General features: G+C 38.3%; 2 protein-coding genes across 3 annotated transcripts in view; both read right to left on the bottom strand.

The window, feature by feature from the left end:
• Positions 1 to 23,524, bottom strand: part of LOC144444175 (elongation factor 1-alpha) — a 322,176-nt gene that overhangs the window by 70,701 nt on the left and 227,951 nt on the right. Inside the window, exon 1 of one of the 2 annotated variants that reach the window (XM_078133589.1) lies at positions 2,838 to 2,847. The exons of the other annotated variant lie outside the window; for it this stretch is intronic. The gene's annotated coding sequence lies outside the window, so the exon portion shown is untranslated. Of the gene's footprint in view, positions 1 to 2,837; positions 2,848 to 23,524 lie in introns of those variants that run through there. 2 annotated transcript variants of the gene reach the window in all.
• LOC144444565 (arylsulfatase B-like) overlaps positions 12,789 to 23,524 on the bottom strand; it is a 22,870-nt gene continuing 12,134 nt past the window's right edge. Inside the window, exons 7-18 of the mRNA XM_078134036.1 lie at positions 22,646 to 22,749; positions 21,765 to 21,880; positions 21,221 to 21,312; positions 20,468 to 20,569; positions 19,564 to 19,627; positions 19,034 to 19,131; positions 18,228 to 18,364; positions 17,456 to 17,520; positions 16,821 to 16,956; positions 16,225 to 16,283; positions 15,380 to 15,481; positions 12,789 to 14,591 (exon numbers count right to left, since the gene is read on the bottom strand). Coding sequence (XP_077990162.1) covers positions 14,416 to 14,591; positions 15,380 to 15,481; positions 16,225 to 16,283; positions 16,821 to 16,956; positions 17,456 to 17,520; positions 18,228 to 18,364; positions 19,034 to 19,131; positions 19,564 to 19,627; positions 20,468 to 20,569; positions 21,221 to 21,312; positions 21,765 to 21,880; positions 22,646 to 22,749 — 1,251 coding nt within the window. The 3' untranslated portion in view covers positions 12,789 to 14,415. The remainder of the gene's footprint in view (positions 14,592 to 15,379; positions 15,482 to 16,224; positions 16,284 to 16,820; positions 16,957 to 17,455; positions 17,521 to 18,227; positions 18,365 to 19,033; positions 19,132 to 19,563; positions 19,628 to 20,467; positions 20,570 to 21,220; positions 21,313 to 21,764; positions 21,881 to 22,645; positions 22,750 to 23,524) is intronic.

Raw genomic sequence — 23,524 nt, 5'->3', positions numbered from 1 at the left:
AATTATAATGATGATAAAAGATATCTAAGTGAGACAACAATCTAAAGCTAAGGGTCTTATTCACCTCATTATACGTTCGTTTCTACGCCAGGAATAGTACCGACTTTAGGCCAAAACAGTGGCCATCGGTGTTGCACCCACGAGTACTCTCGCGTGCAGAAAATACACGAAATAATGAGATACAAGTAATGATAGTCTAGTTCCTATACGGTAGTGTTATGACTTACACCTCCACTCACTTGTGGTTCAGTTAGGAGTTTAGTTAGAAACCACGTTGGCATGCAGACTAAAGTAATGATACCCAGGTATCAACAAAATAGATTTGAGGAAGCTTATTTTGGTGTATCGGAAGAGATTTTTGAATATCAAACAAAAGCAAATGAAAAACCTGACAATATAAATGCATAATGTAAATAAGTGTCGTTTCACAGACGCTACGTGGCGTTAATGACTGGAATACAATTTTATTTATCTACGTCAAAACGCCATGGCCAAGTTCAAATTCCTGTCAACAAAAGGTCATTGACAGTCCATTTATTGTTGAAACCGGCGTTACAAAAAGGGTCGAATGGCCCAGTCAAGGTTACGTCATTGTATATTTATGACAAACAATATGCAAACAATAAAGTGCTTGTGACCGTGATAGGAGAAATGAGATTTTGAATGTGAATCAAGTGATAGGCCTAACGACGAAAAAACATTAAAAAGATAAATTCATGCACATGGTCGACTTGGGACATTGCAATCGAGTAGGTACACGTCACAAACTTGAATATCAGAATATTGTATGATTCCAACCAACCAATCCTATCGACTCAAGTTCTTTTTCTCTATCAAGTTCGAGGGAAATGGCGCGGAAAATGGCGCGAAAATCAGATAGAATTATGACAGATAGAATTATCTCCAAATATCAATAAAATACTATAGATAGTCCCATCTATCATATAAGGAGTACTAATTATGTAGTCTGCACACGACTTTATTTTTTGGTCTTATAAAAATTCTCAGTCCTCTTGTTTGTTTGGACCAAGTTTCAGGGTTATAGTGTTAAAATGTAAAGATATTGTAATGTAAATGGGAAAGACTAGATAACAGACATCCCGGGGCACACATCTATCGAAGGGGCACAAATCGATAAGTTATTTCCCGACTCCGACTCATTTCCTTTCCGCCCAGTCAGATGGAAGGTGACAGGTACGTAGATGGCGCCGGACCACGAGCACAGAGACTTCAATAATAGATCCATGGCTTGGCAATGTCGTTCGTTCGAATATCTGGGGGAAAAAACATAGTTGAGCCCAGAGCCAGTCAGAAACTAAGTCTCCGGGTTATTTCACTACTATAAAGGTTACTTGTACGTGTAACTTCAACCACTATATGTAACCACAGACTTCCTTTACTTGTCTGTGATATAACGGAAGACTTGGCGAAAGACGGTCAAAGACGATTCGGAAATGATCCGATTTATTAGGATTTTGACTATGGCCATGAGATGTTACAGAAATTGCATTTTTCTTCTCATATTTCCCCTCCAAAGTACAATACGTCGTGTTTACAAGTAAGGGATATACGACGAGGTGCGTTGTCAGGGGCAACGTGGTATTAATAAAATTACACAACGCTAACTAACACGGATAATCATGATTTCACGAAATACGTAGGTCTACAAATGACTTGGCTTAGACGCTACCGTCACGCGTGTCATGATGGAAATGGATTACATTGGTCGTAGAGATGGGATCTGCTATGTTAAGTCCATTGACACGAGATATACTCATTTTCATGGATGAGTTAACACAAATTGATGGCGTGACGTACATATAGGTAAATTAAATACATTTCATGAGATGCTACGATTTTGAATTCATGGTGTGTGTACCCGTTGCCCCCAAACAACACAACACAACACAACACAACACAACACAACACAACACAACACAACACAACACAACTTAGTCTCCGAACACGACTAAATTTAAACTGAAAAGCACAACATCTATGACTGTCTAGTGCAAAGTATAGGCTTCTAACTTTAAACTGGAACATTTCACCTTTTCTCTGTCTCGTGTTTGTGTAAATACTAGTACATCGGACGAGACGATTCCAAAAATAAACAGTAATATACACATTTCTCATAAACAATTACACGATGGGGTTTGTATCTGAAGTGTAAGATAAACGTATTGCTTGTTGAATTTGTTTACTTTCTGACTACCCGTTAATCACCTATATACCACAGATAAGTAACACGACCACAGATAAATAACACGTGTTATTTATCTGTGCCTATACACATCTTGTAATTCTGGACACAGGCAAGTCTGGAGCATAATGCTAATCCAAACGTATCGAAAACGATTACCACAGATTAAAACACAGACAACTCTTCTTAGTTGTCTGTGATTAAAATAATGTTTTCTGGATGAGAAGGGCTTTCATCCCACTTGGTTCCCGAGATATGTATCAGATAGTTGGCTAAATACGTCAACGATATTATCGACATTTTACTGTATTCTGATACATATCTCGGGAACCCAGTGCCTGTGTTTCATCCATATTTAGAGTGGTTGCTGTAACATATACTTATAGGTCGTGTCATTATCTCTTTTTTTCCGGTTCTTTTTCCTCGCTTATAACTGTAAGTGACGGGAACAAAGTGTCTGGGGTTTAGGGTACAAGTTAGTCTCGCTGCCAGACTGGTGACTATCGTGCCTTAGCTATAGCTTTGTAAGGCGCCGCGAGAAGTGAGAGGCTTTAGTATAAAATGTCAGCTATTAATAGATTATTTCTGGTCGCTGATTTTCAAGCTGTTTTCTATATTTTCAATAAAGAGGTAAACCTTTCCAAAAACTCAATCCATCATTGCAATGGCGTCATTAGCATTTGTAGCTCTCTACTCACGTCTTGGGCTCTTACAATAAGTTGTCAGACGAGCCTGAAATCATGTCAAGATGGGAGGAAATAACAGTGCATATGTATCATCTAGTGGACTGTATCAACTGACACGTGTGAGCTAATATTCTATTCGAGGATAGACTTAGTCATAATATAACATAACATAATAGCGGTATTAGGTATTTAAGAATATTTGAAAAATTCCGTCACCGGTATTTGCCCGAATAAAAGGTTACTTATAACATTTTACAACCTATTGTAATTTGATATTCTGTATTCTGCAGACTCTTGAAACGAACTGAACGATCGATGCATCAGTCACGGTATTACAAAATGATCTTACGTAGAATGCACTTGTAGAACAGTGTACATTTGACCATGAAGGTCCTTCCCATCTCAATCATTTGACGTAGCAACGCCACAATCAGGCAATTCAATACGTTTTCTTATTCTTTCGCTGCTGATTTCACCCGAGTGAACAACCGGGGTTTACGCCCACAGGGGGGGGGGGGTAATATTTCATAGATTGTTGTTTTCTCATATTGCTCAGAATGCCGTTTTCTTAGGAAAATATCGTATGAATCTTGCTGCTACAATTGTATCCATCTCTATACTACGAAGAAATATTAAGTCTCTTCCCCTTACATGTAGGAATATATAATCAAAAGGTTGTTATATTTAGTCTGTAGGCCAGGAAAACAACAATCTATGAAATATTACACGCCCCCTGTGTTTACGCCTGGATGAGTGCCCGCGCCCGTACACGTGCTGTTATTACCCATACGATATCAAATGTCGTTAGGAAAATGTTTCAGTTATTAGAGGCACGACTGAAATAAAAATAGTAACACTGAGTCGTGATCTACCTTTAAGGAGTTCAATCGCCTCAAAGACGTACATTCTCTAAGGGCATTCTCTGCAGTGATGTGTGACGTAGGACAGTACTACTATTGTGTCGTGACGTCACGAACACATATTTTTTTATGGATACCTGTCAACGCAAACAATGTAAGGTGACAAACTATCCATAAACCATGTCGACCATTTACTTGGGAGTTACAGTATTGCTGTTTATAGATTTCAGATTTTATTTCAATAAAATGTAATATCATGCATGTCACCACTGTATTGTATTGCATATCTCTTGCCGTAAAAACACGTCGTCTCCAGTCAGAATTACGGAGCAACACTCAGCTCAGCAGGCCGTTCCACAGGCACTTGGTTCCCAAGATATGTATCAGAGTATTTCTATCAGAATACAATAAAATGTTGATAATATCGTTAATGTTGACGTATTTAGCCAACTATATATGAAAGGGGTAAAATTACATTTGTTTTCTGTGATCGCGCAGGTTCATCACCGCGTTATCTTTGGCATTATCTTTTAACTTTTTTTTACGTATTCGAGAAAAAATAATAAAATCGTGAAAATTGTGAAGACTTTCATGAGACAGTGGATGCGGAAACTCACATCAGCTTAAAAAGACAATATAAAACCTTTCTTCCAAACTTCCAAACAGTCTTATTCAAACCAGGTCACGTAGGTATAGCGCCCATATATTCCTCAGACAGTATAAAGAATAAAAAAACCCCGATTTTCCTATTTACATTTTGTCCTCCGTCAAGGGGTAACTATGACAACATTGTAGTGATATTTCCATGATTGAACAGAATTTTACAATTTAGTTAAGTGCAGGCAGCGTTGAAATATTGATGTACGGAAAACTGAAGGACGAAACAAACACGCATCCCTTGATTGGTTTGTAATCGCTTGGGGAAATTGATGACCGGAAGGTCTTAATCGAAATTTGATAGCCATTTCGTCCTTTACCGACCGTAGCCAATTTAATTTCCGTCAACATCCGTTCATTGAAAGTGTGCTGGACAATTAGCAAGGCCGTGTCAATTTCAACATCGTGAACTTGACTCGTATAAATGAAGGACACCAGACTCTCATCTGGGACTGTGAGAAACACCTGTTTTTCTTTGCCAAAGCCCCCATTGCCAAAAGAGAGGTGTGTGTGTGTGTGTGTGTGTGTGTGTGGGGGGGGGGTTATGAATTTTTTCTATAGTGAAACTATAAAAATGTATGAAATGCATATTTTTTTATAGGTTTGAATAAAAGCAAAGATCTAGCAGTCAAAGTTTCATCATATTAGAAGCAACTGAAGTAACACACATGTTTTACTTCCCTTCCCATTGTCTCGTTATGATGTTTCCTCACTTATGATACTTTTTTGTTGTAACACTTAGCTTGTCGACGTCTGTCGTTTCGGTGATTTATCAAATTGTAAGCCTATAAACAACGTCTGGGGTTTTAAATATTCGGATTTGACGTGGTCTCTGCTCTGGCGGGACGTGTTGGAGCCAAAGGTACCTCATGGTATAGTCTATCAGCTAGCCCTCGGATGTTCTTCCGATAAAATACGACACACAGCCGAACAACGCTATCGAGGATGGAACATCCGTGTTCGGGCAAGCCCTCACATGCGAACTTCGTTCGCTTATAGTTATAGCATCGAAAGAAAGCCCGAACGTCTAGCAGCAAGACTACTCATGGTATGGCCGGCTACATCATAATGACGCCGTATATTAGTATACAATAGACACCGATGGAAAGATAAACAACAAGGCGGAGCCGCGTTGTTTATCTTTCCACCGGTGTCTATCGTACTTATGCCCGTTACCATTCAAAAGAAACGGTAAACATCTAAAACTAATTTTACACAGATCTTCATATGAGCTACATACACTATAATATAAGACACGTCTCGTTGTTCAGCCATATCAGGGCTTGTGAATGTTGTTTGGCTTATTTGTTTCGCCGTGAACACTGCATGTTGTGTGTGTCCCAATCCGAATGTGTACACTTTTATCTCAGTATCACATATCATCACCTTGCCTGACAAGAGATGAGACAGTGTATACTTTATCTTATTCTAGTCTAGCAAGGGTGAGATGAGCTAATCCAGCCATCCTGTGAACTTGTCGGGCATAAGTACAATAGACACCGGTGGAAAGATAAACAACGCGGCTCCGCCTTGTTGTTTATCTTTCCACCGGTGTCTATTGTATATATCTCACCCTTGCTAGACTAGATTAAGATAAAGTACACACTGTCTCACCTCTTGTCAGGCTAGGTGATGATATGTGATACTGAGATAAAAGTGTACACATTCGGATTGGGATACACACAGCATGCAGTGTTCACAGCCGAAACAAATAAGCCATACAACATTCACAAGCCCTGTTAAAGCTGAACAACGAGACGTGTCTTATAGTGTAGCTCATATGAAGACCTGTGTAAAAAAAAATTTTTTCAAATTTTTGTCCGGGCCGTACTCTTGCATTTCATTCTTGAGACCATGGCGGCTTCTCTTATACTTCCATATTCAGGCATATGGTTTCTGACTTTGCTGGACTGGTTTTACTTTACAAAGGTCAACCCAATTCACACCTTCTAAATCTAAATCTCCCTTTGTCATTTACACTATCGAATACTGATACTAGTAAGACTTCAGCAGTAACTCGGGCAAGGAGTTGGTTATACCATAGACAGTGGAGGAGAGATACCCCGCTACACAAACTTTAATATCAGCTCCGGTAGAGGACTGCTAATTATTTACATGTCAAACACTGAGTCAACATTTTGACAGCTAAAGGGTATAGACTACAGTACTTGTAATTGTAACGCAGATTCCATGACTCTAGAGAGGTATATTCCGTTTGAGGTATATCGCCGTAACAGGTGTCTATATGGTGAACCACAGACAGGTGTAAACTAATCTTCCCTCTAGGAAACAAGCATAATTTATGGCGGGGTGGGAGGGGGGGGGGGCGCTGAGGACAATATGAGGTGGGGGCACGAACAAAATTGGGGTGCGAAGGAGGCATGAAAATTCTAATAATTTGAGAGGCCGGGGCATGAAATATTTCGCTCATGATTTCAACCGAATTAAACCTCACTGAAGGAACAATCGTTTTCAAAGTACAGTAAGGCTAACATTTCTTGTGGAGAATCAATATGACTATATTTGATAATGAGGTTTGTGCACGTGACTGCCATGAGAATGTTTGTGTATGCTATACCTCAATCTCTCTGTGTCTGTCCCCTTCTCTCACTCACTCACTCACTCACTCACTCACTCACTCACTCACTCACTCACTCACTCACCCACCCACCCACGCACTCACTCACTCACTCACGCACTCACTCACTCACTCTCTCTCTCTCTCTCTCTCTCTCTCTCTCTCTCTCTCTCTCTCTCTCTCTCTCTCTCTCGGAGTGTGGAGAGTAAGACTGTCTCTTTGAACAAAATAAAACCCCAAGAGTATCCGTTTACCTTGTACGTTCTCAACATTCAAGTACTCCACGGCTTTCAATAATGGGACTATGGTTTGAAATTTCATGCCTCTAAATGTCCCCCTACACATCCCCACTAGCTATCACTGTGATGCTGTTTCTGCTCAGAATCAAGATTGAAGGGATAAAACCTAAGTATAGGTTATAGCCCAATGTGAGACATCTCCTTGCAAAGACCACATCTATTAATTAATGTAGTTATGTGTATGTGTCAAATAGTGAAATATATAGTAAATTGTATTGTCCAAATGTATAGAAGCACCTTGTAGACCGAATATTGAGCATAACAATGTGACTTTGACCTGTATTAACCAATTTAAACCTCGATATCCATTAGATAGCATAGTCACTGCTTTATTACATTATATTTTTCAAATGTAACAATTTATATGGACTTTATTTCTGTTCAAATATAGCGCTGAGATCATATGGATACTGAAGTCAATTGTCACTGTCATTTTATATGGAGTGTACATCTCCAGAATGCGAGAATTGGGGTGGGTAACAATATAAAAATCTGTTTAGCCGGGTGGGGTGGGGGTGGGGGGGGGTCTTATATTTTTGAGAGCGCGAAGGCTAGTTCCAAACACCCCCTAAAATTCTGCTCGTTCCTCTAAACGATCTGCTGTCTTTTGTAACACGACAGGGTAAACGGTTCATTGGTACGGAGCCCCTGTACGGAGTTTGATTCGCGTGCTGAGAATACTGTATTACTATTAAACTTAAACATGTGTCCATGGCAACACTACGAAGATACGTGTAGAAGTAGCGTAAGCAGCAAAAAGTAGTATCTAAAACACGACGTATGGTACAATCCTCGCCTATCAGCGCCCGCTTTGATGGAAGCCGATGTAGCGCGACACGAGGTGTCTTCCTGTTTCCAGCAAATGCAGTTACGTCATCCTGTAGTACCTGGTGTCCGAGCTGGTCATACAATTTAAAGCTTCTTTTTTTTTTTAAAATTGGAAACCAGCTTTTCAGTACGCTCACGAGTTGTTGTATTAAATTGCAACTTTTGGCACAAGTATTTATAGCATGGGTGTAGACAAAACGATGGATTTTAGAGTTGCCCCTCCCAGATACACACAAAAACATACACATCTACTACCATCACAGTTGTACATGGTATGCGGGTTCTAAAATCGGATTTACCCTTTGCCATTTGCCACACATGTCGTGTATTTTCAAACAACCAACATTTGTTTGAGATGTGCCAAAGTACTAGTATATAACAGCATTATCTATCTATGTTGCATGATATACGGATATATTCCTCGTTGCAGTCACGGTTTCAGAGAGAGAGAACAACTCGTCACGCAAAATGACTACGGATAGTGTTTCTGAAGATTCTTTTGTCCTTCAGTCAAGAGAGAGAACGACTTTCAACGACTTCCGTTTTATTACGTGATTGTGACCGGTAAAATGAAATAGATTAAAAAAATGTACCAAGGTCGACTAAATCGCCTCTTTTGAATACAAATTTATTTGTATTTCCGGGATCTGATTATGTATAATTTGCAGCCACTGTAATGTCAACGAATGATCTTTTGTCTTTAATGATTTTCAGCAAAGCGGAAGAGGAAGCGGACACCGAGAAGAAAACAATGATGATTTTACTAAATGTTAGAATTCAAACTCTTTGGATGCAAATCAAATTTTCTCTAGCCTTTCTATATATTCATTTTGTTCTGTTTTTCATTGTGTGCTGTGTACTTCTTTGTTTTGTACGTAAATAAAATAAAAAAATTTAAAAAAAACAACAAAAAAATTAGAAATTATATTTATGAACAATAGCATTCTATCTCCTACCTTGGTTCACCATGTGGTGTTTTATTATTAAAGTTCAAATATCTAACAACAACAACAACAACAACAACAACAATTTAATTTCTTTAAACAAAAGACTACACTTTCACTATTACAACAATTTCAGTCCCCCCCCCCTCCCCCACAGGAAAACGTAGTGTTGCTTGGATATCGGGATTCACATTCACCCGCAACGGACACGAATAATGTTTCTCTATATACTGGCAGCATATAATTGGTATTTCGTATTTTACGTATCCACCCATACATACAAGATCACGTGTCCCATATACAGTGTGCCAGCATTTCCCCGCAAACAGTTGTAGACGTCTGCACCTTAAACATACCCATGAGAGTATTAACACCTTGGTTCAAAATAGACAAATATATACCTACGATCTATTTTGATCTACATGAAGATCATTGAACTTTGACCACTGGCATGAAGAGGGAACAGAATCCAATCATTTGCATACACAACAATAGACTGCGTAAGAAATATCGTCAACACACTGAACGTCACTATGACGTACGTATTATGACGTAAGAGATCGATCGGATCACGGTGCATCGAGGACTAATCTGAATATTCATGAGATTCGATGTCTTTAGCATGTTTAGATGCCATGAGCATGAGCCATTGCTTCCCTTGTTTCCGATTCTAGACCGTCTTGATACGTATGGGCATGCATTCATGATTCTCAGGCTCCCGGGCGATCTATGCTGCGTCGTGTACGACTGTTTCAAACATTTATTTAGTTTCTTGTCAGTTCTATTAAAGTATTTTTTATCATATCTGCGCAGTAGCTTCAGTATGTATTACACCATAGACCTCCACCTTGGTGGAGGGTCGGGTCTATGATAACACACATATAGTCGCTTGGGAACTGAGGATAGATTTAGAAGTATGACTCATATCTTCATGTAGTTCGTGAGGTGCCAGGAATGTTGCCGTCTTTCTATACCCATTTTGACGCAAATTTTTGTATAAAGTCATTTGAAAGCCTTTACGAACAAAAACATTTAATCTATATCATATGATTCTTACTTCAAAACATACCCTCGGCTTATGCTCGAAAACAACTCTGATTATAAACGACGTCTCTGATCCGATCTTTAATTTCCTATGTTGCCAATGGTAGCAATCTATGATAACCCTGTTCGGGGATTTTCACTTAAAAATCTGAGACGCAATTCACCCCGTTTCGGTGTTTTTGTTATTTTCCTTGAGCTTGCCGCGGCCGGATGTACTTTCTGAGAATTTACGCAATATTCTTGGGTTACACCGATAAACATGCGGGTATCAATGGTGAAGCGGAAACATTCTGTATGTGCTAGTCTAGTAGATGCAATATTGTAGCGGTTTCGCGCCGTCGCTCTCGGTCCTCCGCAAGAACCTTTCTTTTACAAACCATGTAAGAAAATAAAAATAAAACGAAAAATGTTGAGTCACGCAAAATAAAGTATAACAAATGAACAAAAATTATTGTAAATAAAAACAAAGGTACACTTATTGCAGCTACTAGTCTACGTGTAGTCGTTGTCTACTATCTCCTCTCTCCCCCCCCTCTCTCTCTCTCCCTCTCACTCTCTCCCTCCCTCCTCTCTCTCTCTCTCTCTGACTCTCTCCCTCCCCTCTCTCCCTCCCTCCTCTCTCCCTCCCTCCCTCCCTCCCTCCACACCTATGTCTGTCTGTCTGTCTGTCTGTCTGTCTGTCTGTCTGTCTGTCTGTCTGTCTGTCTGTCTGTCTGTCTGTCTGTCTGTCTCTCTCTCTCTCTCTCTCTCTCTCTCTCTCTCTCTCTCTCTCTCTCTCTCTCTCTCTCTCTCTCTCTCTCTCTCTCTCTCTCTCTCTCTCTCTCTCTCTCTCTCTCTCTCTCTCTCTCTCTCTCTCTCTCTCTCTCTCTCTCTCTCTCTCTACCCGCCACTTCAGCATGTTGAAAAGATGTTTTAAATAAAGTTGATTTAGTGTATTTGGCGTCATATGCTGTAATATATATTGCTTGCTAAAAAGTGTGAGAGGGTGATGTGAATGGAGTTTATATTCAATCCAGAGACAATGGACGGATGAGGAAACTCGCTGTAACTCTCTTCACATACTCTGTTTGCAGACGGAGTAAGTTGGGACTCGATTCTGTATTGTATCGGATCCTGACTTACGCTGTACTGTCTGTAGGGAAGACTACACATAGTCCTGTTTGCAGACGGAGTAAGTTGGAACTCAATTCTGACAAATCGTATTCTTCACACATACAGCTACAACTAGTATATATGTAGATTATATTCTCTGCATTCCAAACCAAATTTTCTGAAAAATCTGTGAAATGGTCGAAATATTGTCCAAAAAATATCAAAAGAGAGAAGTTTTTTCAGAGTTACAATGTATGATATGTCCGAATAGTAAGTGTACGTGTCCAGTAGCTATGTACAAATAATTTGTTTTTCCTGTCAAGGTACCCGACATTTTTGCTTCACTAATAAATTAATAGCTATTATGTATACTGCAAAACCAATCGTTGGCGGCGCTGTACCAATTACGCGTCGGAAACTTCGGGTGAGTTGAGAACCAGGGACCTGAGTTTTCGTATTATTCATTGCAATTGAGGATACGTATTATAGATGTATTATGAAATCTATGATGACCCTACGTAGTAAAATATACGGCGAGCATATCATTTATCAGAGTTTCCTCTTTTTGGGAGTAGTGCTTTTGACTGAATTCCGTGCACAAATACTGTAATTTTAATATTGCGAATGCGACACCCCCTGTACTTTAATAGTTGAAGAATTCGACACCCCATGTACTTTAACGTTAACCTTAGGTGTATGTATGCCCAAGATAAATGATCCACAACAGGGACTCATAACTAAAATGAAATACTCAAGAAAGGGCAAAAACATTTATTTCGCCATCTCTCAAAACCTACTGGATAAATTTGTACGAGGTGAAATACAATGTTTGGTTTGATTAAGAAAGTTTTCATCTTGTCCTGGATTAGTCTGTAAGGTACGCCGTGACGGGGCGCCCTCAAACATGTGAGAGGAGGCCGGTGAGGGCGAAACGTCACGACGTATCTTACAGTCTAGTCCTGGATTTACGAATTGGGTTGTTAAAACTCCGTGTAATATTGAACTTCAAGAAATTGCATGCATGGTAGTGCGGGTGATACAACAAAAAGCTTAAGGAATAAACGTAAACCTTCGAGAAATAGTTTTGAAAAAAAACACACAAGTGCGACATTGTTGATAGATAACGTATAAGCATGTAAACGTATGAATGCTTTTAGCAATAAACACAAAAAAACTTCTACAATTTGATATGTTTATTTTGTTTTACTATGATAGTCAGCATCAATGAATGTCGATCGATATAGCTTTGAGCTTTCTGCCACAGAGATACCTTTCAAGGCAACGTGTCCGGAAGTGGTGGCGCTGTAACATCCTGATGTGACGAGACTCAACAACCTGGATCATGACGACAAATCTATTTTACTGCTACTACGCCATCTGGCGGCAGAGAGTGCGCACGACTGGGTGTTCTAATCGAAAGGGCTCTGTAATGCTATTACCGTTGTGTGCAATTTAAAAACAATTTTCAGAATACTTTATCGTCATATGCCTTATGACAGCGACTATGAAATATAACATATTTCAAACTGAATCTAACTACGTGAGTTATAGATGTCAGAAAACCACCACAAACGACTCATTCATGAATAATTCACCACAAAAAAATAAGTTTATTACCCATAGTATAAAAACCACAGTAAAAGATCCAATTACAATGTCTTGATGTTTACAATTTCAGAATCAAACAATGTAATCCAATAGATTGATTGCTAGCTTGATTGGTTGATCAGGTGATTGATTGATCGAGCGATTAATCAACTGAATGATATAATTATTGATTGACTGATTGATTGATCGACTGGCTGACAAAGTGATTGATTGATTGATTTATTCATTTATTGATCGATTGATTGATAAGGACATGTTAACTTAAATTGGCCCAAATAAAAGCACCACTTAATTTATTTTTTTACACAATCATAATATAACAAAATATTAACATTAAAACTGATCACTTTCATCGAAAACACCGATTGTTTGTAAGTCTTAAAAAAAATAAAATGTTATTTTGTTTTACACATTGTGGATAAAGTAATCATAGTTAGTTAGAGATAGAGCACTTAATGCATTCTATATTTTGTAAAATACATTGTGGGTGCGGAAACAGATGATGTCACAAAATCATACTTCCGGTTGCTTACATATTTCATTTAATTAAGTATAACATTCCCATTCTGTAGAACAATATTCTCGCAAACCAGAGTTGTTATTCCTTCCGCGACACTTCGAAATAAGTAATAATAGGCTCGTTAAGAACGGTACCGTAAAACGGTCGTCACAGTGATTTGCGACGATGCGACACTGCACTGCGAAATAAAGCTTTGGCGGTGCGTCTTGGACAGCAGTGCCGTAAAAGAGGCGGTGGTTTACGACGATGTTAGAACAAGGGGTGAAGTAGCCGACTTTTAGACGCCTTTTACGTACTCAAACAGAATTTAATGACAGTTGAGATCTTTTGCAAGTTTTGACCACAATATGTTACACCCGAGTAAGTGGCAGGCATCTCAAGATATAAAGTTAAGAATCATATTTAGTAAACTACAAACTAGAACCCCATGTACGCTGCTTTCGAATTTAGTAAACTCAACTTTCAACCCCGAATGTGCTACCTTCGATATTTCTTTATACAATTTCATTGAAATTAAATAGTCTTTTATTTATATTAATATGATTAAACAGTTTGATTTTCATAGTTTTTGTGTGATCCATTGATATACAAGTTTGTCACAAAATGTGTAAAATGTATGGTTTATAATGCTTTTTGTTTTATAATTGAATAAAACAAAATATTGAATAAAACTTAATTTAATTTTATTCAAACCCCTCAGACGTTGATGTAATCTTCATGTATATAGTACGCCCCTGCATGCTAATTACATGTAGGCTGATTTTTATTGATGATTATGCAAATGTATTACCCATGGGTTTCTTTTTCAAGATGGTTTCAAATTGTTGTGTGTACAAGCTTGTACTACCACGCTAATTAGAATGGTTGGTATAACGAGGGCCTTTCTGATTGACCAATAAATAAGTTATGGGAAAATAACACCTTTTGGCAATGTGGTGGCGTGCTATATATACAAAAATCCCCAACTCCCAATTCAAGATGAGGCTGTCAAGTTGTAGTATTGCGTTCATGAAATCACTCAGGGTCTGTGTGCAGAGCATGTACAGACTGTACCCTATGTTCACGTGATTCCAGAAGAACTACTTAGCATTCCTGATTAAATATTACACCATCCAGTTTCCCAAAAACCACCAAAATTGGCTGGGTCCGAGGCTGGGTCAGGTTCGGGCCAGTATGTCCATGCCTTGTCTTGGAACTTCTTCAACCTTTCTCGCAATTCTTCAACTTTGCCAGGATACTTGTCTGCTAAATTGTTTGTCTCGTATGGATCCTCTGAAAACAAGAAGCAAGATGTTTTAAGTTTTGGTCAGAAACTGAAACTCTGATGATATAACATAAACGTGGTCTATCAAATGTGTAACTGTCTTTAGGGAGCACAGAAAACTAGCATACTTTGTTGTATGGCCATTAATCGGAATTGTAGGTTTGATGAGAGTTGTAAGACCAGGTGTAATTAGAATTGTAGGACTCAGGTGTGGAGTGACTTTGGTTACTTTGATATGAATCGAAGGGGTTCAGTGGTTTAATAAGAGTTGAGAGCCAATGGTGATAGGCATAGGCAAGATGCGAGATGAGTTGAGTTGGAAGAAGCTTATTGGTGAGGGCTATCATAAACTTGTTTACATAAAAATCGAAAAAACGAAAACGTAAAATAGCGTATACCATATCCATGCATTGAACTCAATAATTACAAACAACTACAAAATGTGTAATAAGTTTGTTTACAAATAACTTCCTGTACGTACAATAACAAACTGTGTACACATTTTTATTGCAATTTTTGGGATGGAAACATTGGCATGGTCTACTTTTTTGTGAATTGCTTTTTAACGTAGAAAAATATAATACAACTGTTTTATTAATTAGACAACTACTTTTTTTTCATCCCAGAGTCACTAGTTTACATGTCTACTAGTTTTATATTAGATTTGGCAATTAATGCTAACACTTCATAAACAGTCTAAGTTATTATTACACATGATGAGATATTTCTGGGTTTTTTTTTCAGTCTTATTTCCTTATCATTTCGTAACTTCACCTTTCCGCTTTCACCAACTTACCTTTAAGATTAAACAGATAGACATCAGTGCCTTCAGGCTCAGGTGCAGGAATCATGATATCATTATGGCCTCCTTCCAGGTACCGAGTTGGATACCAGCCAACTAAGCACGAGACAAAATGATGAAAAGTGTATGAATTTTTGAAATACTTATATATTGTGTTCGTTCAGACGAGAGAAATACCAGTGATCCGAGGGGCCTTGTTGCTAAGAATCAAATATTGAATAGCAACCCTTATTAGGTTAACAGAAATTCTCAATCCTACCAAATGGTATAATTATTAAAGTACATAAAATATTTTCTCTCCATTGTTCTATAAATATGACATTGTCTGTAACTGAGGTCCGATCATAGGTTAAAACCACATATCATGATAGAGGGCGCACTAAGAGGCTTGTTAAAACCAAGAAAAAGTATTTTGTTTCTTGTTCCCATTGTCGTTCGCAACACCTGGCGACGTGCGCGTCGAAGTCCCCTTTTCCCATATTTTCTGTCCAAATCTGTAACGTATGTATGTATGTATGTATGTATGTATGTATGTATGTATGTATGTATGTATGTATGTATGTATGCATGTATGTATGTATGTATATGTATGTATGTGTGTATGTGTTCATGCGTGTATGCATGTATGTATGCATGTATGTTTGTATGTATGTATGTATGTATGTATGTATGTATGTATGTATGTATGTATGTATGTATGTATGTATGTATGTATGTATGTGTGTGTGTGTGTGTGTGTGTGTGTGTGTGTGCGTGCGTGCGTGCGTGCGTGTGTGCGTATGTTTGTGTATGTGCAATGTGTGTCACTAAGATTATTTTGATTAGATTGTTTTACTTACATTCACCCCAAGCATATGAGAATGATGGAAAGCCAACCATTAATTTCCATTCATCATATCTGAGATGGTTAACGATAAAAAAAAACATGTTTATACACAGATCAGACTAAGTTGTGTTTACTTAGTTGGTTATCTGTTATTCTATATAGTAGCCTAAGAAAGAACAGTCCTGCGACTAAGTGTAGAGTAAAGTACTGTAACATGAAGCGTGGGATGGGGTCTAACGTCTGAATGTAGTACTGCAATTTGGAGAGTGGGTCTAATATTTGAACACAGAAATGCAACTTGAAATGAAGGTCTAACATTTGAACAAAGTACTGTAACTTGAACCATGGAGTCTAATATTGAACTAAGTACTGCAACACGAAGCGCTATAGGTCTACAACTTTTAGATGGCTAACAGAATACTGTACTACTATCCAGCAACAGTAAGTGTCGAGTATATCACTAAAGTGTGGGGTCTAATGTATTTGAACACAGTGTTGCAACCTTAATGCGTGATGATTTTGACATTACCTTCTACATTCTTTCTCGTACATTTTATGAATTCATAGTATCATACATCGTGTTTTAATGACACAGTTAAATATACACACCTTATAGCGGTTACATTACATCCGAGTGTGCCACTAAGATGGGAAAGGTCTTGATCAACCGTTATCAACATTTCCCTCCGTGGTGATGGTTCACCCTTCGAAAAACTGTCCCAGACATTCATTCCATCGAGATCTCCTAATATACGTTTGAAAATACAAAAATAATGATTTCCAAGAAAGGTTTTTAGAAGTCTGCCTGTGATCAGAAGTTGCTTTATCAGTTATTCTTTGTTTTTGTTTTTCAAAATTATGGGGAAAAACGACTCCTGTTGAGTTCCAATGTGTGTTTAGGAAACTCTGTGGTGATGGATGAAAATGCCGACAACACCAAAATAACGGCGTAATGCGTGGATTGTGGCAGTCAGATCTCACAGTGCCGATAACATCTTTAGTCTAGGTACTGGTAGGGACCGTATTACGTACTACAATCCCATTGGCTAACAACATCTTGGCAGACGACATTTTATTATTATTGTTATACGCCATTTTGACAGTGTATTGTTTATTTGCTGTCATAGCAACACATACTGAATACCCCAGAACACCGTACGACCCCCATGGCGCGATGCATTGTGGGAGAACGGGAAAACCTTCATCGCTATACTAAATTGATCTAAAAATTATGCGATACTTACCCTCAACTGTACCACCAAGTACACCTTCTACTATAGTTGGTAACATATCAGTAATATGAAACAATCTGGTAATATATAAATATTCAACATTCTAATGGTAAAATGATATAATACAGCTAACATACATCAAACAGTTGTGTAGGTGCTGTGATATGTTTGTCTCAGAGGTTTTGTATTGTAATTGAAAACAAACTGATGGCTGCATAAAACTCATTTCCAAACTTCTCAACACCTCAAATTTGTTTTCCATTACCCGACTGACCCAAATTTTCAGCTCCAACATAAAAATTAAACAAAACAATTTCGCCCGCCTCTAACACTTTGAGAAACAGTGTCCTCTCTGGCAGGAATAAGCAAGTGCCTGGATTGTTGACGTCACCTACAGTCTTGGCGGCGGTGATGACGTTTGTTCATCACGAACAAAGCACATCTTTCATGAGCAGATTTGGAGATGGATGGAATGGTAGCAGAAGTGATAGACTCGTTAATGATGGTAAGGATGAATGGTAATGATACATATAAGCATTCATAGCAGACTATACTTTTTTTAAACTTTCTTTTTAATCAACCGACTGATCCACAGTTGCTATGAAGAAGTAATGAGAAAAAAAGAAGAAGAATTGGTCACCCTAACTTAAATGAATAATTATTGGTTTTGAACTGAAAAGGAATGATGATCTTCTACTCTACAACAAAGATAACAAGTTTTCTCTTTCATTGTTGACGATCTTAGCGAGGTAAATACATCTAGAGGAAATATTGAATATATTACCCATCATGAGTGTATCCAGTTTTCTCGATGCCATTACCAGCGATAAACCCTACTCCTTTGATACCACCTTCAAAAAAGGTTCCCTTGTTTCCCCTAAAAGGCCAGTTACTTGCCCCTGAATTGACATGTCCACCATTCTGAAACAAAGAGTGAATGAAGGAATGAACGAAAGAACAAACGAACGAAATTAACTAATGACGTTTTCAAACAGTTACTTTCTTACAAAAAAAATGCAAAGGGGAGATAAGTAATTTGTTCTTATACATATTAAATGTCAATTTAGTAAATTACTAGTCGTAAAGTTGTGACCAGGTCATGTTTTAGGGATCCGTGTTTAATCAGATGGCTTTTTATCGAGAATAGAAATCCCAACAATAGTAGAACACATTTAAAAGTTGGATAAGTTACCGACCGGGGGTGCTATTTTAGCATCCAAAATCATATTTAAGCTGATAGCAGTATTTAATAGAAGTATACCTCTGACTGGACTTTTCCTTAAAGTTGATAGTAGTAATCAATACAGGTGTACTAAAGGGTAGAAATAAGTCTGACTAGACTTTTCCTTTAAGTTGATACCATGCAGTGATCAATACAAGTGTACTAAAGGTAGAAATAAGTCTGACTGGACTTTTCCTTTATGTTGATAGCAGTAATCAATACTAGTGTTATAAAAAGGTAGAAATAAGTCTGATTGGACTTTTCCTTTAAGTTGATAGCAGTAATCAATACAAGTATACTAAAGGTAGAAATAAGTCTGACTGGACTTTTCATTGAATGAGTCTCTCTCTTAAGTTATCGATACTTACATCGGCATGGAAGATTATCAGTGAGTCGTCGTACATCCCAGCACGCTTCAGCTCATTAAAGACATTGCCTGCCATCTCATCCATAAGGCTAAGTTGACCTGTAAGACATACATCAGAGTAATTTACTCCATTGCTGTTTGCTGAAAATTGTTGTTTGAACACAACTTTGCCGACATTTGTTTTGTATCTGGAATATGTTTTTTTTTGCAAAATTGTGATATTTTCTTTAAAACTTCGCTACCAACAGTCTCATATTATAAAAACACAATAAAAATATATCTTCGTATGCTCACAGCTGGTTGCACCTCAGTTACTGCTGTGGTATTATCATGACCAACATAGCCACTGTGCTATCTTTGTTTGCACATTTTTAAGCCAGTATGTTTTGTACTTTGAATCCCCTTGAAATGTTGAATCTTGTTTAAAACACACACTTCAATTGTGGTTTGGTTTCCCTTCAGTACACTCACAATGTAAATTACGGACAGAGAATAAATATTAATATTAAAAATCCTAATTTATGTCTTTACCTGAGGTTATTCTTCGATGTTCATTTTGAATATGTGGATACAACTCACTCCATTGACCTGGCACCTGTGTTTTCAAATGAGAACAGCTTATTACAATTCTCATCTTGTGACGATCCGTAATTTTACTGTAACCACAGGGGTGGCAATGGTACTTTCTCTCTCTCTCTCTCTCTCTCTCTCTCTCTCTCTCTCTCTCTCTCTCTCTCTCTCTCTCTCTCTCTCTCTCTCTCTCTCTCTCTCTCTCTCTCTGTCTCTCTCTGTCTGCTCTCTCTCTGCTCTCTCTCTGTCTCACTCTGTCTGTCTGTCTGTCTGTCTGTCTGTCTGTCTGTCTGTCTGTCTGTCTGTCTGTCTGTCTGTCTGTCTGTCTGTCTGTCTGTCTGTCTGTCTGTCTGTCTCTCTCTCTCTCTCTCTCTCTCTCTCTCTCTCTCTCTCTCTCTCTCTACCCGCCACTTCAGCATGTCGAAAAGATATATTAAATAAAGTGTATTTTGCAATTCTCATCTTGTGACGATCCGTAATTTTACTGTAACCACAGGGGTGGCAATGGTACTTTCTCTCTCTCTCTCTCTCTCTCTCTCTCTCTCTCTCTCTGTCTGTCTGTCTCTGTCTCTCTCTCTCTGTCTGTCTGTCTGTCTGTCTCTCTCTGTCTCTCTCTGTCTGCTCTCTCTCACTCTGTCTGTCTGTCTGTCTGTCTGTCTGTCTGTCTGTCTGTCTGTCTGTCTGTCTGTCTGTCTGTCTGTCTCTCTCTCTCTCTCTCTCTCTCTCTCTGTCTGCTCTCTCTCTCTCTCTCTCTCTCCCTCACACACACAAACACAATCTTGTGGAATGGTGAGAAATGTGAGTACAGTTTATGAAAACGTCAATATTACGTATAAAATTAGAGAACTGGAAGCTGTGTACTCACTACTCTGGGTCCATGAGGTTGTTGGTACGCCACATATAGATACATTGGAACCGATGGATCATGACCTCGTATATACTGCTTCATCTTATCCTCAAACAAATCCTAATTTCAAAAATATACACGTTTGCTACTACAATGTATATACTTGTCACTTAAAACACCAGCCCGGGATATATGAACAGAAAGTGAGTTTTTATGTTTTACATGTTTCTTATGCCCCTGAACAACTGAGTTACGCATTATTAAATTTCGGCTGTTCATTTCCAAGCTTCACATTTTTAAACACATTTCATTGGTACACATCAGGATAAATTCACGTTATCTACCAGTTTGCACGTTAGCTCTGCTGGTTAGAGCACCCTGACTGGTGTTCTGGTGTTATGGGGACGTGGGTTCAATTCCTACATGTGTCAATTTTCTTTCCTTATTTTATATATAACAAATTCAACATTTCATTTGTTTGAAAACGACTGAAAAATTAGCTTTTAGAATGTGTTTCACAGCTGTTCAAAGTTGTTGTATATCATGGCATTTCATTCGTTCAGCTCCGACGTCAACATAAACTTAGTTTTGTCGAGAGGAATTTGTTCATGACAATGTATCCTCAGTTAACCAATACTAGATTTGTTTTAAAATAATATTTACTGTGCAGCTAATTGAGGGGAACAGTGTTCTGTTCCAGATTTTAACCTACTGTTTGTTATCGGATCTTAAATCACTAACAAGAAAGAGAGTTTGAACTACGACACTAACCGAGGTGTAAACGTCATCAATACCTTCTCCGCTAGCGGGTTCAAGATCATCATGCAGGTCTATGCCAAGATACTTACCGGGGTACCCAGGCCCTGAAATATAAATGAAAAATATACTACTTAATCCCAGGTTCTAGCATTAGCGCTATGTTATTAAAGGGATCATGGGGATTACACAGTGTTATTCTTTTGTTGTGGACCATCGACCATAGCGTATATGTGTGGACCAACGTTTTTCTATTGCTGTGGTAGACGACTGTAGACGAATGGTTAGCCCTATGTGATCGATGAGGGCACACATGCGGTAGATATCGGTACATACAAAACAACCCAAGTTTTAACTGTGCAACGCTCCGAGGACTGTGAGAGAGTCTAGGGATTCAAATGCTGGCTTTTAAATAATATGGCTCATATCAAGAGATTAGTGAACACCGTGACGTCACCACCGAATTAAACTATAGGAAAACGTTCTTAGACTAATGGTTCACGTGAAAACAAGGAGATTAGTTCAACAACAAATATCGAGGCTTGACGTCTTAACTCACCCTTCTCGCTATTTGTATGTTCGTAGAACAACACACCGCCATTTAAAAATCCAAAGAAATGATCGAAACCACGGTTTGTAGGCATGAACGAACTATTACAGAATCCCATATGCCACCTAGGAATGAAGAGATAGAGATAATAGATATATGTTTTAATGTTGGCAACTAGTTACATGTATGTGTGTTTTTTATACTTATAAAAATAAATCAAAGTAGTCTTACATTCACAAGTTTGTGTTATCATTTTATTTGTCGTTTCAACGAGACATAGTAAAAACAAGTCTTTCTTTGCAGACATAGCAACTTATTAACTAACGTATTCGTAAGTTTTCAAAACGTGCAACAAATTCTGTATTTCTAAGATATTCCAGCAACAACATAGACTGTAAGATACGTCGTGTGCCCCCCCCCCCTCACACACACACACACACACACACACACACACACACACACACACACACACACACACACACACTGACTTGAAAGGGATTGACAAATGAGTGAGGGCGCCCCGTCACAGCGTACCATACATACTAATAACAGCAATATCAAAGTTGGAAAACTCGCAAATACGTGCTGTACTCATTCACTCACATGTAAGAAAAAGTCTGAAAGATGAAATTCGTCCAAAAAATTATTCTTTCATTGTAACCTCACACCAGGTACCGTTAAATATCCACACATACAATGAAATACAGTTTCTGAACGGAATGCTTACATGGTTAATGGTCGTGTAACATACATTCAAATAGAGTACCACATGTACACATTACTGGGTTTCTGCAGTTTTTTTTTCTTTCCGTGTATTTATTAAATACATGTTGTCATTAATATAGTCTTTTAAATAAAGTAAAAGCGATATTGGCTTTCGATATACTCACTTTCCTACTCCGTACGTTGCATAGCCCATATCCTTCAATCTCTTTGGTAACAAGTCGTAATAGGTGGGTACACCATGTGGGTAGTCTCCCAGATATGTGTAGTGCTGTAGTATATATAAAGAAGAGATGACGTCACTATGTTGACCAGTATATGTCTACACATACTGTACCAAGTACACATGGCATTGCTTAATTTAGCTGCTATGCTTTCAGGCATTCATTTTTCAACATTTTAAATGTCAAAGATATATTTAGTATGTAAATCTGTATTTATTGTGTGTAAAAGTGCTGCAGTGTGCTGTCATATTGCGTTAAGGAACTGTAGAATTACAAGCACATCGCTCAAATACGTAAGATTCGTCATTGCACATTGTTTTCGCTCACACAGGAAGAAAGGAGAGGACGATTTTATTTTAGCTGCATTTCTTTATGCTTAGGGACCCAACAAAGTTATTACCTCCCAATTCTGCATCCTCTGGGTCCCCTAAGGCGAAGCATAACCAAATGCAAGTAAAATAAAATCAGCTTCGCCATTGATTACGACAGCAATGTGGAGCGCCCGCAGCGAAGAATCGTCAAAGTGTAACCATATTACAGAGCTACGGAAAATAATACACTCATACCGTGCTAAAAGGCTACAGAATAGTGTACAGTCACACTGTATTACAAGGCTGCAATATAGAGTACATTCACAACGTGTTACAGGGCTGCAGAATATAATCATGCGGTGTTACAGGGCTGTAGAATAGAGTACATTCACACTGTATTACAGGGCTGCAGAATATAGTCATGCGGTGTTACAGAGCATTCATACAGAATACAGTACATGTACATTCAGACTATTACAGGGCTGCAGAATTGAGTGTGATAATACTGTAT

Source organism: Glandiceps talaboti, chromosome 13 (assembly GCF_964340395.1).
Source record: "Glandiceps talaboti chromosome 13, keGlaTala1.1, whole genome shotgun sequence".
NCBI classification, from domain to species: Eukaryota; Metazoa; Hemichordata; class Enteropneusta; family Spengelidae; genus Glandiceps; species Glandiceps talaboti.
The sequence above is the reverse complement of the archived record's forward strand: the minus strand, read 5'-3'. Positions and strand labels throughout refer to the sequence as shown.